Below are 16,156 nucleotides of genomic sequence, written 5' to 3'. Positions count from 1 at the left end.
ATATGTGTGTATTTATATTTATCCAGAAGGCCTACATAGTCCTATATAGTGTACACTCATTGCCCTGACATTAGGTAGTTTAATTCTACAAAGTTTTGTAGGTGTCAAAAAAGAAAAAAAAAAACATGAATAGTTTTAATGTGGACAAGTCTCACTCACATCAATTGTCATATTTTATTTAGACACAAGGGGGCGAAGCGGTGATACAATCATAGACTGTATAAAGAGGACACGGTAGATGGGGATGGAAAGGTTTGTCTTTACTTTGCATTTCCGCATGTGTGCCCTGTCCACTACTACTTAAATATGATAAAATGAATCTCTTTAGTTCACAGGCCAACTGCTTCTTTCTGGATAATATCAAAGTCACAGTAAAGATAAAAATATATTCTGTGCATCCAATTTTATAAAAACGGGAATCTATCTGACTGGTTCACTTCAATTGAATTTTTAATCTATTTAATTGCACATTGTGTAGTAATGTTCTGTGTCTGTCTTCAGCCACTGATGGTTTTACGGAGCGGAGTGTGAAGCCAACACTGTAGGTTTAGAGGATTTAGGATAATCTGACTTGGATGAAAACATCTGCCAGAGGTGGAAATTAACAAAGTACATTTACTTATTCTCTGTTGATTGCACACTGTTGAGTGTGATTTTGAGGCAGCTAGCACTTTAATTGAGAATTTACATTTCGGGAAACTTTACAATATTATTGTCAGCAAATACAGAAAAATATGTTTGCCTATATTACTGAAGAATTTGTTCAGGGATTTATATGTATTTTTTTTCTCCTATCATCCATCGTATTTCATCAGATGTACCAGAACTTCAACTTAAATTCATCGGATGACACAGTGGAGGATCAAAGCTGTGGCCTCAGCAGATGTTACCTCTCAGCACTGAGTCGAGTTTCATTCTGAAAATGGAAAAATTGCAGCGTTAACGGCTTTTATAGGCTATTCTGTTTCCTAACATCAGACATGCCAGAGAGGCAGAATAAACCATTCAGACAAGCGCCAAAATCACCTGTCCGCTGTTGCTTTTGTATATGTTTACCACATGAGTAGTAGCAAACAATAGAACTAATGTGTGCAGGGGTGGCACCATTTTGGTTAATGAATATTGTTCAGTTGAGAAACTGAGGTGATAAGCATAATGAAAGATAGAATGAAAAAAAGAAGGAAGGAAAGAATGTGTATTTTTATATCTTGAAGGGCAAAGATGAGCTTGATGTCCCTACAAGAGCGCGCCCTACAAGTGTGCTTTCCTTTAAACAATCCATAATGTAAATATTAACAACTATGTGTACAAGAAACATGCTAAGGTAAACATTTTAAGTGTAATTTAGACTTAGACTGAATGTAACTTTTTGTGAAGGGCCATCTTCATAACCCTGGGGAACAGAGTGATAAACAAGAAACACATCCTTGTTTTATTTAGATAAAAATGTGTATTTGCCTTTATTATCCACACTATATCAATCTAGACAGGAGCCTGTAATCTGAAAGGCAGGAAAATCCCCAAAATTGGATATCTGAGGTTTTTATAGCACCAAAAACTGAATGTGATGTCCCACTGTTACGTTTTTTTATTTATTCGTTTAGGTTTTTTGTTTTGCTTTTCATATACACCCTTATCACATCTAAAATACATTTTACATTGCAACTGGTAACTCCATGACAACTGTGCAAACTCCATCTGAGAGGAAGACAGTGACATGTAGTTGAAAGCTTGAGAAAAAGGCTACTAAGACTCGGCTACCTTGACTTGGCAACATCTTTTACATGTTTAGCACATATGGAACACCTTGTCATATGTGAAAAAGTCACATAAAGAGATTGTGGTTTTCAGACGTCTCACATGTCATGGATTTGCGTGATATCAGCCCATGTGATGATATTGAACACGTGAAATAAGAAATCCCATGAAAAAAAAAAAATCTAATTTAACAAATTTCATGTGTGAAATACACTTCACATGTGATAAATTCAAATACATGCGCATGTGGTCAAATGTATCACATTTATCATTGATATTAATCATAATTTATCACGTTCATCACTGATTGTCATTTTCTAATAAACCCCTTATTGATGGATTAATACATTATAAACCTTTTAAGTGCCCATATAAAGATCAATTAATGAAAAAACTTTAATTTAACCAATTTATTGATAAATAAAAACATTTAATTCATAAAATATTTTATTAATTCCTGTCCTTTTTTGTCCAATGAGATATCAATTAATAGAATGCTCTATAACCATTTACATGACACCTGTGGTCCTCCATCTGTAAAACACATTTCACATGTGAAAACATGAAATTCACATTTTGTAAGGGAAGTCATAATACCTGTTGTGATGAGGACACTAACCAACATTTAATTTATTTATTTATTAGAATTTTAAACATGTATATTATATATACAGTTTTCGGGCCCCAAAACTGAACCAAACTGAGTCATCATGTCACATTTAGGTTACAGGATGGGTGACTCAGGAGAATGAAATCCCCCTGCCGCACCCAAAGGGAGTCGCATACGAAACTACAGTTGGGCTGCAGCACTGCACACAACACACCTGCCGTTTCTAAACCACGCCCACATACCTGCGAGAACCAGGAAATCATTATTTGGACCTGACGATATCAAAATACTTACCAAAAGTTCGTCCCGTTGAAACCCTCATCGTCCTTCACATCCGCTTCTACGTTTCGGATTAGTCTGCTCTGGTCACATAAAAACAGGAAACAGACGGAGTTTCACAAAGGTGAGTAGATCGTGTATTATTCGCCCTGAATGTCGACATGTTTTCACCGTGTGCCCTTGCGCTCACTGCCATATTAGGGCATTTCGCTGATGCCTTGAAAAGTAATATGGTTTTATTTTGGCAGTTTAAGTAATAAACAACCTTTTTCATCATGCTCTGAAAGGCAGCAGTGTGTTATTTTCGCTTTTATCTGAACTGCTTCTTGTTAGACAAACGCCCAAATGTGACCTACAATGTTTTCAGGCCTCAGTGTTGTTGTTGTTGGTGTGTCTTCCCTGTGTTCATGCATGCAGTGTCCGAGCCCCATTGTAAATATGAGACATGAGAGGCACAAAGTGGGGCAAGGCTAGCATTGTACTATTGTTAGCAAGCTATTGTGTGTGTGTGTGTGTGAGAGAGAGAGAGAGAGAGAGAGAGTGTGTGTTTAGCAGTTAGCTATTTGAGTAGCCAACAATAACTCCAAAGTTGTAAAGTAGGCCTATCTTTACTGAAGTGACTGTCACTCAAATACTGTACATTTCCATTTTGTGAGAGTTAGATTTACTTTTCCTCCACTGTGTTGCGTAGGGTAATACTGTAGCTACATTACTCCACTACATGTGTCTAACAGCAGGAGATACTGGTGACTATACACCGTTTTTTTTAGATATACCTAGCTAAAATGCAAGCTAAAACAGCCCAGCAGTACGGCTACTACCCGTGGAAAGGTTATAATGTTCAGTTTTTGTTGAAACTGTTTCGGAGAAGTGCTGAGTGTAGTTCGTGGTGCTGTTGCGCTGAACTGCATTTAACAGAGAGGTGTTTCAGTTATTTAGCTTACCCTCATTGATATAAATGGGGTGGACAAAATAATAGAAACACCTGTCAGTATAAGGCACTACAATTTAACAGCTTCATAGCCAGAATTTTAGAACTACTGAGGTCATGAGTACAAATTTCCCCATTACAACCCCATCCCCCCTAAGACATTTTTGACTGGCCACCAAAACAAGTACATTTTTTAAATGTATTATTTTTTCACATTTTATATATTCGGTTCTGTTTTATGTAAATGTAATGGTCTAAATACTATTAATGCTGTGTCAAAGCCTATTAGCCTTTTTCACAGCAGACATTTGACTTGTCACAGGAAAAGCACAGGTGTTACTAACAACATTAACGCGGGCATGTCAAAATGTCTTCTGTGAAAAAGGCCTGCACCAGAATATAATCTTGTGTAGGCGGTGAGAATAGGCTTTTGTTTAATGCAAAACTGTAATATGCCATTTTTCCCCCCTAGTTTCTAGTTTGCCTCTTTGCATCCAGATTATACCTGTGGAGGGCACGTGCACACACTGATTTTCTTTCCTCTGTCTGGCAATCTATCTCTTTCCCTCTCTCTCTCTACACTCTCATCACAGATTTGTGAGTGACATGTGTCCCTCCATCTGGCTCGCACATGCATTGCATACGGACATTGCATAATGGCCTTGGGCCTTAGTAATGCAGCACTACAGCGCTACTCCAACACGTGGGCAAGTGACAAGGGGCAGAGAAACAAACCGCTTATGTAAAAGCATTAAGATGACCAAACAACTCCAGCTACATTTGCTCACCCTGTGGAAAAAGAAGAAAAAATAGAAGGCATTCTCGGAGTTCATTAAATAGTTAAAAGGTGCCGAGACATAGGAATTAGCCGGAAGAATGAATCTCTCTCCTTCTTCCTTCATAATGTAAATCTGAGCCTTTTTAAAAAGTAAAAGTCCTGACCTGCAGGTTTTATGCAGTTCATATTCATAATATTAGTTTCAATAGATTTGACAGAAAAAATACTGATGAAGGCAGGAGAAAAAAGCACACTTAAAAATATAATCTCCATATACAGTATGTAGTATATCTAGCCACTATTCATTCTTTTAAATTGACCTGAATTTTTGATTTTGAGACCAAAATACACTATTAAAAATGTTGATCTATCTATCTATCTATCTATCTATCTATCTATCTATCTATCTATCTATCTATCTATCTATCTATCTATCTCTCTATCTGTCTATCTGTCTATCTATCTGTCTATCTGTCTGTCTGTCTGTCTATATCTATATATCTATATCTGCACTGTAAATATTATACAAATTGCTCCAGATGAGCAGGCCAGCGCCTTGTTGGGAGTGTGTATGCATGGGAAAAATGATTGAAATGGTTCATATTGTAGTAGTTATGAAAATGCAGCAGCAGCAAAAAATAAAATAAAATAAAGCCAAGAACCTTAACATGTTGTTCAAATCTCAGATAGGAAAGATACTGTGTGAAAATGTGCAGGTTTGATGAAATGCCTATTAAAAACTATATCGCGTTCTAAAGTTGTTATGGTGAATGAGTTGGCAAACAGAGCAACATTATCATCCCATTGGAGTTTGTGTCCACCTGATGAATGTGAGTTTTCACTCTCCCTTCAGCGATCTTTGTCTCCACCAACTAATGGAAAAAATATCTAGCTCTTTAGCTGCTAAATACTTAACTTTCTTCACTAGCTTGCTAACTTTGGTGGTCAGCAAGTAGCGTACAGCGGGTTTATTAGAGCTTGTTTGCTGAAAACAGCACAAGTTGAGGGGGGACAGAGACTGAAGCAAACAGTAAATTTGCCATAAAACCAAAACTATGAGCTAAAAGCAGCTAAAATGCTCCATTGAACTGTAGTGTTGATGATGGTTCTGGTTCAGAGCATTGACTATAAGTGGAGACTTCATACGCCAACATTCTTTAAAGCTTGTGCAATTCCGAATGAAAACTTTGTTACAGTTTTATAAAGACAGAGACTTATACAGTTTAACAGTATTTAAGCCTGGCTATTTCCAAAAGTAACAATATCCACCTACCAGCACCTCTAAACTTCCCTAATTAACATGTCATATCTTGTTTCTTTAATCCGTACAAAAACCGAAGTGTAAAAACAACACGTTGTGGTTTTACGAGGGGTTTTATGTCGGACAATGGAGAGCTGAAGAGAAACTGGAACTTCCAGGTTCTGTTCCAGAAGTAAGAAAACCTCATTCAAAATCCCATGACATTTGAAACAATGCTAATAATAAAAAAACGCAGCCTTGGAACAGAGCCTTTCTCAACAGTATGTCGTGTGGCTGGCTTCATATGATTAGATAAGGAAGGTCGTTTTTTGAGAAACAATCTAATATCGTTGTTTATTATATTATATGTTTTTTAGCAGCATTTAACAAGCTAAACGTCACTGGTAAAGAGAAAAATGAGGAGAAAAAGCAACTGAGCTGCTGATTATCTGTCAGAATGAATGAATAATGAATAAAACAAATGTTTAAACTACAGAGCATACAGTCCAATTTTCTAAGCTTGAGTTTTTTGTGTTTTTGTGGATTCTTAAAAAATAGGATTTTCAAAGTAAACACTGGTAAATAACCAACAAAATAATGACCCCTGCATATGCGGAGCAAGTGTGGTTGAATAAAAACAAAAACGGAGAAACATTTCTGGTCTATAGGTTATGGATTGCTGACACCTTCATTCATCTAGTACTAGTTGTGCACAGGTGTGATCGTGTACGTTTGCGTGTTGTGTTCATCTGTGTGGTGTTTGCATCCATACACGTGCACATACACACTCCTCTCTGCCTGCATGCAGTTTGGGCTGGATGAGTGTTCTCTGTGATATTACTGTAAAGTGTTGGATTATGATAAAACTGCCTGTGAATGTCATGCTGCCGTGTGAATTTTGCACAGCTTAATGGTTCGGTCTCCTCTGTGCTTTCAGCCTAGACAAGGCTCCTAATCTGGGCTCCTTTTGACAAAGATGACACGCAGGGTGAACTTAAAAAACCTCTCTCCTTCTTTTTCTTCTTCCTTTGTGCTGCGTTACCCAACGTCTTTAAAAATAGACGCTTGTTATTTTGTGTCACCCCCCCCCCCCCTCGCTGTGCTCCTGGTATTTTCAGCCCCCCTTGGAGTGCTGAGGGATTTCTGCTGCTCAGTGAAATCTGCAGCAGCTCTCATGGCACGACCATCCAGAGCCGTAATCCAGACCTACAAGCTGCTGGAATATAAATCCAGAGTTTACATTGGTTGGCAGCTCATCAAGAGGCCACAGAGATTATTTATTTATTTCCAACCTCTCAGGACATGGCGGCCTGCTGTCAGCTGGTGACTCAGGGACAACACGATACAGACATTTAATCTGTGCAGCGGTGTGGCGTGCACGCCGGGGGTTGGAGTCCAAAAGTGTGCTCCTTATCAAGGGGAGGGAGTTGGGGATGCATTATGGAGGTTTATTAATGACAAAACTATTGAGTGAGTGCAAAGCATATGTTAAACAGTTATCAGTCTGCAAATTGAAATTTGAGTGTGCAAGTGAGATCAGATTTGTCCTGGAGGTGTCATCCTCTTAGACCTTGTCCTCTTTATGACATCAGGCTATTTTCCAGTGTGCGCCATCAGATTTTTTTTTATGTGTCTTAAAGACTGTTTCCAGAATATTGTCCTGTGTCCTGTTACTGGGCATTCAGACTGAAAACTGCACCGAAAATGCAATGCAGCGTTACAACAAAGCTCAACCTTTTGCCAGGCCACCACGTGTGTTTTTGGTGGAGCCCTCTGCATATACACTTCTGTTGTGTCACCTCACTGGCCTCATTGAAATGAATTAGGTGGATGCAGTTTTTAATAATAATAATAATAATAATAATAATATTAGAGGACAGGAGGGAGCGAGAGATGGCTGGATTCGAATCGGAGACGTTGTGGTTCTTGGTCGGCGTCTCAGCATCTAGGCCATTGCGATTGCAAGATCGAATTCCTCATTCAGTAGCTGGAGAAATTAGCTAGAGCAGATTTCACATGAAGCGTGCACAAAAGACCATTGCTCTGCTCTGAAAATGTGCTTTGTACTCACAAATCACTCCCTGTGCACACTCAAATCTTTAAGTGCAAATGTATTACTGCTTAAATTGGTTTAGCAGTAGTTTTGTCATTAATAAACCTCCATAAGGGGTTAGCACTGGTGGAGGGGTGTGTGAGGGTGAAGTAGATGGGTCTGTCCGGGTGTAAATGGTGAGAAGACTAAGCCTGGATGGGGGATTATAGGAGAAGGGGGCGGGGCACATACATGATCTGTCAGGGCTTAGTACCACAGTTATCCCAGCGGCTGCAGCAGCAGCAGCAGCAGTGGTGGTGGCAGAGGCTGCGTTTTCATTAGTGTAATGTCCAGAGAAGCTCCAGAATTATGTAAGAGTGACGTGTTGTCATCCCCTCTCGGCCGACCCAAGCCTGGCAGAAACGTGGCCGTTTGTTTTCCTTTTTATCCTCCCTCGCTCAGAAAAGCCAAAAGGACATCTGTCAGAGTTGGCGGTCGGGGACAGGACTCGTAGTAGCCACGCCGCGGGGACCTCGCTGCTCCCGGGGCCGAAGCTGTGGCTTGTTGTCATGGAGAAACTGATGCACTGAGGCGGCAAGAAAGGACAAGTTTGTAGTCTCGATGATACAGAAGGAGATAAGCAAGCGTGGAGATGTTGAAGCTGCTTCTGGTCTTGCACTTTGTTGGAAGATGAGTGTTGGAAGTGTAGCAGCGGTCAGAGCAGTGTGGTGCGTGTGATGCTGTCGCTGTTAGAGGAGAATTAGAAGATGAAGTTTAAGAAGTTCATCACAATCATGCAGGCAGCCATGGGGATTGTACCCTTGAACAAACGGGAGCTTCTGCCACCTGGCAGGAAACTGTGGAGACCCCCGGGGTGAGTTAGATCTCTTTGTGTGTCTGTGTGTTATTACCTTTAACAATCATAGAGAGCATGTGCATAGTAGTAGTAGTGAACTGCATGTTGTAACAACTGCTGCAGCTGTTTATTTCTGACAGATCTATTTCTAAATCCTGATAATGTTTCAGAAATATGGGTACCTGTTAGTGTCTAGTTCAGGGAAGCAACAGATGGATTTTGGAGGATTAATAAATGACCTGTAACAAGTCCCTTTATAGGGTCAGTTCCCTGAAATGAAAAAATATGCTTACTTCTAGTGGTATCTGGCCACTAGAAGTAAATAAAAAAATAGATATATTTTGAATGCCCTTTTTTGGGTGGTGGTGGTGGGACTTAATCAAAACAAATGGACTATTATTGATCATTAGATCCTTCTGATGCATTTGGACATAAAGGTTTCAAGAATATTACATTGGTGGACAGTGGACTGAATGCTTTGAATGTAGGAAGACACCATATTTTTGAGGTTTCACTTGTATACTCTGCTGTGTATTGTACCTGGATTGTTTTTGTGTTGGGGTGTGGTTTTTGAAAATGGTCAAAATGCACGAAAAGACGAGTCTAATCTATCAATATGTGTATCACATGTTCATATTCATGTCTTTTCATTGTACTAGCAGTCAGTGAAGGTACTACATGGTGCTAGGTGGTGAAATGTTAAAGCGCTACAACAATCATTTTTTCAAAGCCGGAATAGTAATAGTTTTAGCAATCGTCACTGTTAATTACAGTACTTTTAGACAAACCAAGTTGCTACCAGCCGCAGTTTACTTAATAGTCTTGCAAGGGATCAGAAATTATCAGCAGCATCTGTATCTTTGAAACTAACATTTGCAAATGCATATAGGGTCTTTTTCCTGTTTAGAGGAGAGGACTGGATCCTCTGAGTAAGTCATCTCACTCATCCACGTGCCCCATGTTTGCCCTTTTGTCTATTTTTGTAGTAGGGTTTATTTTATTCTGTATTGGTATTAATGCTGTTCTCATCATCTGTCCTTTTGTTCTTCTGTGATTTAGTTTTATCTTCAATGTCATGTACAACAGGAAACTTAACTGTTAAACAGTTTGTCTTTTACCCAAAACCAGCTTTGTGTTTTTATGAAATTTGTTACTCAGAAGTGAACATTCTTTACATTGATTTACGGCGTATGAATGCAAAACCACAGACATAATACATAAAGGCTTCTTTTTACACCGTACAGTACATATTACTTACATACTTGTTGTTTATACAGTATATATCATAGCCAAACTCATTTTACTGTATATACTACTTATTGGTTCTGTCCATACTGTACATATCATAGCTGCATGTACTGGTACTTACTGTTTGCAATGACAATATAGTTACCTAATCTAATCTAAAACCACATGTTGAAATAATCAGATTGATGTGCAACACATTGTATAGTAATGTTCCATTAATGTCAACAAAACCTTAAAATGTACAATAATATAAAAACAGCTTATCATTTTCGATGCTAGAATTGTGCATCACGACATGCACTTAACATCTTCAAATCACCGTGATGTGATTCCACTGAAAGGCGTTAAACATTATTATTGAATTATTGCCCAAGTCAGAGTCAAACTGGCACTTTAGCGAAGTTTGGTGAACTGCATCACCTGTAAGGCATAAAATATAATTTATTATACCTCAGTGTGACTGAGTATTGTCATAGTTACAGCTGATTGAACAGAGGTTAGGTCCAAATTGGGTTGGGTGGTGTTTTAAATTTTTCAATACTATTGCCAATACCATACCTGAGTTTTGGTCCTGAAGGTTATTTCAGATCGGGCTTGAGACTTTGAATTTCTAACAGAAAGCCTGCATTACAAACTGGGGGAGTGGACTTTGAAAGGCGTTAACCACGCAGGAAGGGTCTAACGAAAGACGCTATTGAGTTTTAGCATGTAGCATCCAGAGTTTTTGGTGCTTTTAGGGAGTTTTAGGGAGTCAATAGGGGCCAACCAGCATTTTTGCACCACAGCCTCCTAACAAGTTAACCATGTCCGGTCCTAGGTCTAAATCTTTTATGTCTTGGAGTGAAGTGAGTTATGTCTTGGATGACTTCAATTGTTCCTGGAGATGCTAAGCCCTTCCTCATGTTTTCACTGAACCTACAAGTCTGTGCTTAATGTATAAGGGGCAGCAAGTTTAGTCATGCAGAGGCAATGTGCTTTCTTCACTCTCTGCACGGTTTCACAGTACTTGCAGTACACCATCTGAATGCATCAGAAACCTCATTTGTGTCTCTTTGCCATGAAGTTGCTTCTGCTCGATGGAGAACTCCACATGTTCTGACATGTTGAGACAGCAGATTACAGTATTATAGTCAGTCGTATCAGTGTGAGTCTGGTCTCCTCTGGCTTTACTCAGAGCCATACACGGGTGGCTCAGTTCTGGGAAACTTGGCATTTTATTCACCATTTATAGCTCTACTTTTTCTCAGCTGATCCTTTGGTCTTTGAAATTTTTGATTTATATTTCCTCAACAATCAAGGTTTTAGTTGTTGCTCTGACTGTTGCAAAAGTGAAAGTGTGTGGTTTCTCATCTAGCATTACATGTTAATTGTGTAAAAAATTTGATAGAAAAAGAAGACTGAAATATCTCAACAACAATTGGGTGGATTGCCATGGAATCTGGTACAGATTCGATGGTGCCCAGAGAATTAATCCTACTGACTTTGGTGATCCTCTGACTTTTCCTCTAGCAAGTCCACCTTAGTCAAAGTTCTCACTTATCTAATGAAATATCTCAACATCTACTGGATGGGTTGGCACAACATTTTGTACAGACGTTCATGGTTCCCAGACGATCTGTCATTGTTTTGGTGATCCCCTGACTTTTCTTCCACCACAAGGTTGACATTTGTAGTTTTGAGTGAAATGTCTCAAAAACTGTTGGATGGATTGCCATAAAAGTTGGTACACACATCCATGTCCCCCTCAGGATGAATTGTGATAACTTCATCCCTTAACTTTTCATCCAGAACCATCAGCAGGTCCAATACTTTGGCGTATGTTTGTCCAGTAGGTCAACCAACTACTTTGGTTTTTATGACATCAGCCTGTTAGCATTGTCTTTGTGAGCATGTTAGCATTGTTGACATTAGCATTTAGCTTGAAGCATCACCTATACCTAAGTACAGCCTCAGAGAGCTCCTAGTGTGGCTGTAGACTTAGGCTTGTTGCTTGAACAAATATTTAAAAACATTTAGCTCTATAATTAGGAATCTACATGAGGCTTAATTTGGACTCTAAGGACTATACCAGTGTGTAAATCAAATCTCCTTAAGTACGACTTGTGTTCTCTTTACATTACAACTGACCATTTTTTAATGCATGCTGTAGAATTTTTCATGTATTTTCACTACAGTACCTTCCAGGCAGTCATTGCTTTTCCATTAATTTCCATACAGTATGAAAATAAATTGGCAGACTCATGAAACCTTCTACAAATGTGCAATGCATCACAGTGATTTATTATTTTTCAGAGTTTTATCATTACATGGTAATAACGTTGTATGGGCAGATTGATTTGAAAAGTCAATCTACTAAAAAAATACTACTGCATTTTACTATTGCAGTTTCCAGAGTCCACTTATTCACTTTCATACTCTACGAGCATTAATGGAACCCGATGGAGGCCTGTGAGGTGCAGAATGTGCATTCAATAAGCTGGAAGATTTAGCTGTGATGTTATTTATACATGATTTCTAGTAAATGATTTCATGGGCTACATGCAAATATGCAAAATTACTGGTATGGTCCTCGCAAGTGGGTGAAAAAGTATATTGAAAAGCTTGTATTGGTTGTGTGCCGGTGTAAATATCTTTGCCCACATCTGCACTTAACGGGGTAGTCCATTGATTTAGTATTGCACTTCTATTAAGTTGAATTGTACTTAACGTGAGCAACCTTTTTTATGTGTAAAATTAGAGGAGTGCCCCATTAATAATTTCAAAACTACCCTGGAAATTAAAAAATGTAAGGTCACAGCATGCTTTATAAAAATGACATTTATAGGCAATAATACTCAGGTCACATGTCATACACTGCTCTTTCTTGACAAAGATCTACAGAGTGAATGAACTTTTCTTTTCTTTTTTTATGTGTAACACACCTGTACAGTTGTCCGTTGAAAGTGTGTGTTTCTCTCTGTGTGCACAGGGACCAGCCTGGCTCTGACCAGACCAGCACTGACCTGCTCAAGTCCAGCTGCAAGCTCCGCTGGTCCAGAGAAGCCCATTACTTGTATCTTCGCCGCCTCTCTTCTCGCAGCTACTCGGCCATTATGATGGTACGTTGTTCACACAATGTTTAATGTTGATGGTGTGTTTTCAGAGTGACATGGAGTCTGGTTTGCTGCCGACTCTCTCTCTCTCTAAAGGTGATGGGTCGCTCGTGAACGAGTCAGCTCTATTCCTGTCGGAAAAAGAAATGAATGACAACCAACAAATTACACTTTTGAACAGAGCAGAAATATTCTTTGTTTCATATTATATCACACAAATTAAATTGAAATATACTGTATTGTGTAGTTATTTATTATTTATTTATTATGACCCCACTTTTTATCAACAACAAATAAGAATGTTACTTAGTCAGTGACAGGTAGAGGTACTAAATGAAGAACCGAAAGAGCCGGCTCTCGTAAAGGAACGGAGCCATAAGATCCGACTCCCTTCAAAGAGCCGTAATTCCCATCACTCTCTACACTGTATGTGTGGAGCTGCTGACCCCCTGCTGTTGGTTTCAGTGTTTATACCCAACATGTCTGCACTCTTACTTCACCAGTTTAGAATATACTAATGTATTAAAACATTAGCATTAGCCTTTATTATGCTGTAGACTTTTTAGTTTTGAATCCAGTCACATGGAAGCCTGAGGCAGCTATATTCATAAGATCTGTTTGCACACGTACAACTCGATGAATTCATTTATTGCTATATTTCTACTTTACAGTCTGTATGATATTGGCTGTATGTTGCTGCTGTCATTTGAAAACGTCACAGGTCCATCTAGCTTTGGTGATTGTCATGCTGTAACATCACTTGGATGATTATGGGTTTCGCTTTTGATAAAAATATGAATTTGAATCGTATGAAACTCTTTCATAATCCCATCATTGGATAAGATGGAAAATGAATGCATGGATTTAAATTTATTTATTTTTTATTTTTTGAAGCTGCAAACAAGTCTGCTTCTCTGCTGACTCACTGATGGTTTGGAGAGAGGAGGTTAAGTGAGTCAGTGTTTCCCAGACTTTCCTTCCTCTTTCGTTATTTGAATTAAACTACGCTTTAGTGACCCCTCCTGCATCCAGGATGATGATTAACCAGAGAGACATGCCACGTCCTGGAAGCGTCATTGTTTTAATGACTTGGTCGCATAAATTATTCAGGCCAGTGATTGAAGCTGTTTTGCATTAGGATGGCCTATTTTAAGGCCTATTTCACATATTTCAGTTGATGTGAAATGTTTTGATTTGACTTGATTGACCTTAATTTTTACTATAATTTTATTGCTCTCAAGTTAAACATTTTGAATGAAGTGTTGTCCTTTTTGCCAGCAGAAAAGCTTCTATCTTTTGTTAAAATGGTGGATATTGAAAGGAAACATTTTACGTAGTATTAGGGATTTTGGTCAGCTGGCGTTCTTATCTGTGATTTGTCTTGTGCTGATAAAATACCAGATAAGGGCAGGCTTGAATGGATAGCATTACACACACACACACACACACACACACACACACACACACACGCAAAACAACAATAGGTTATTGTGGGACAGCTGCATATGCTTCAGCTGCTCATATATAAGAGCCTTACATTTTTCACATAGCTCTATATGGCTTAGGGTCCACATACATGTGTGTGTACTTTTTGGTTGGGGCTGTTTTTCATGGTTAGGGCCCCTTAGTTCCAGTGAAAGTACATCTTAACACTGTGATAATTTAGACAATATTGTTCCAACTTTGTCATGTTGAAAGAAGAAAGTGCTGACACAATGCCCCTATTCACAAAGACATGTCCATCAAGAAATGGTTTTCTCCGTTTTGTATTGGTATGACATGGTCAAAAATCACATACTGTATGGCTTTAACGTACAGTTGTCCACATACTTTTGGCCATCTAGTGTATTTCCTACACTGAAATGCATTTTAAGCAAAACTAAACCCATAAAACAATGGCTGCAGAGGTGGAGAAGTAAGAGAAAAAGATCATTAAGACACTATATATATCTGCCCTGTATTGGTGGTATAGGTTGCTTAGGAGTATAATGTATGGGTTTCATCTTTTTGGGGGAAGCCCTCTTTAATCTTAAGTGCTTTGAATATTCTATACATACTAAACTAGCATTGCTTTTGCCTTTGGAAGGCAGTTACTCTAAGTATAGGCTATCCAAAATATGTTTTATACACTCCAAAATACTTTTCAAATGAATTCCCTTTATCTGCTTAGATGCGTTTTTTAAATTGCGTGTCTTTATCGGAATTAAATTGTGTGGTATGCTGTATTAAATCTGTTATTGTGCTGTTTGTCTGGGAGCCTCACAGCAGGCTCCCTTAAAATCAATGGGAATTTTGGACGGATCCATCTCTGCGGTATTAGGGGTGCAAGCCCCCACCATGTATGTATCTACAATGTCAAGTCCGGTTCGTTATTACTGATAACCAAATAAATAGTTTTTCAAATTTAACCGACGTTGAGGTTATACCACGTTGTTTTTAGCTTACGGTTATCTATCACAGTTGCTTTTTAAACCACCCCTCCACCACCACCCCCCACTCTCATTGTTATAAGCTGAACCAAGCTAGAAGTCGTAGGCGCTAATTTTTGCTCTGAATGTCTGGTTATAGTAAGTAAAGTGCGATATTTAAAGTAAAGTAGACGAGACTTTTACACTTTGAAACTGTCTTCTTCAAAACGTTGGCCTATATCCCATTGGAAACAGCTAAACTAGTTAGAGCTTTGTTTTATTCTTAAGTACCTGTCCCGAACAGTTCAAAGTGCGTGATGCCAGTAAACGGAGGAGGGCTGCTCTCTCTGAGTAGATACGCAACTCACTATTTCACTGTAAGTAGCCACCTTCCATAGCTACATTCAAAGTATTCATAAATACAAACGTTGACCGATAGTAGCGCTGATATACTCCTGTTGCAGTGTTTTTTTTAAATGTATGTTTTTGAGGAGAAGTAATTATTCAGGAGAGTCCATGAATCCCTGTTAAAACCTGTTGCATCCTGCTGCACCTGCTGTGATAACTGTCAGCTAACGTTAGTCACACTAACGGTTCGTTTAGTTAGTAGAAACACTTTCAAAGTTAATAATTCCTGTTTTAAACATTTTTTGGATCCTATAACTCTAAATGATATATTACTGTTCCCGTATTTGATCGCCTGGCCTCATTTACAATGCGCTAAGCTTTATTTGTCTGTCCTTTGGTGGTCAAAACAACATTTTTTGCTTCCTTTTTTGGGGGTCTTTAATTACCCTCTTTTTCAAGTAACAACAGCTAGCGGTGGTGCAACCCGTAGTGCATTATAAACTAAAAGCTACAAATGTCCAAAGTTATTATAATGTCTTTATTTTTAAGTTATTCGTGTACTGGGTGTGTTGTTCT

General features: G+C 38.7%; 1 protein-coding gene across 3 annotated transcripts in view; it reads left to right on the top strand.

Annotated features, from left to right (window-relative positions):
- The first annotated feature begins 2,542 nt into the window (after nt 1-2,542).
- The window catches only part of tjp2a (tight junction protein 2a (zona occludens 2)), a 37,070-nt gene continuing 23,456 nt past the window's right edge, over nt 2,543-16,156 (top strand). Inside the window, exons 1-2 of one of the 3 annotated variants that reach the window (XM_044173399.1) lie at nt 2,543-2,771; nt 12,701-12,830. In XM_044173399.1, the coding sequence (XP_044029334.1) occupies nt 12,825-12,830 (6 nt within the window). In that variant the 5' untranslated portion in view covers nt 2,543-2,771; nt 12,701-12,824. Of the gene's footprint in view, nt 2,772-12,700; nt 12,831-15,332; nt 15,610-16,156 lie in introns of those variants that run through there. The other 2 variants (XM_044173401.1, XM_044173398.1) reach the window with 2 other exon arrangements.

This window comes from Siniperca chuatsi, linkage group LG18, assembly GCF_020085105.1.
Source record: "Siniperca chuatsi isolate FFG_IHB_CAS linkage group LG18, ASM2008510v1, whole genome shotgun sequence".
In the NCBI taxonomy this organism is placed as follows: domain Eukaryota; kingdom Metazoa; phylum Chordata; class Actinopteri; order Centrarchiformes; family Sinipercidae; genus Siniperca; species Siniperca chuatsi.
Note: the sequence above shows the minus strand (reverse complement) of the source record. Positions and strands in the feature narration are given on the sequence as shown.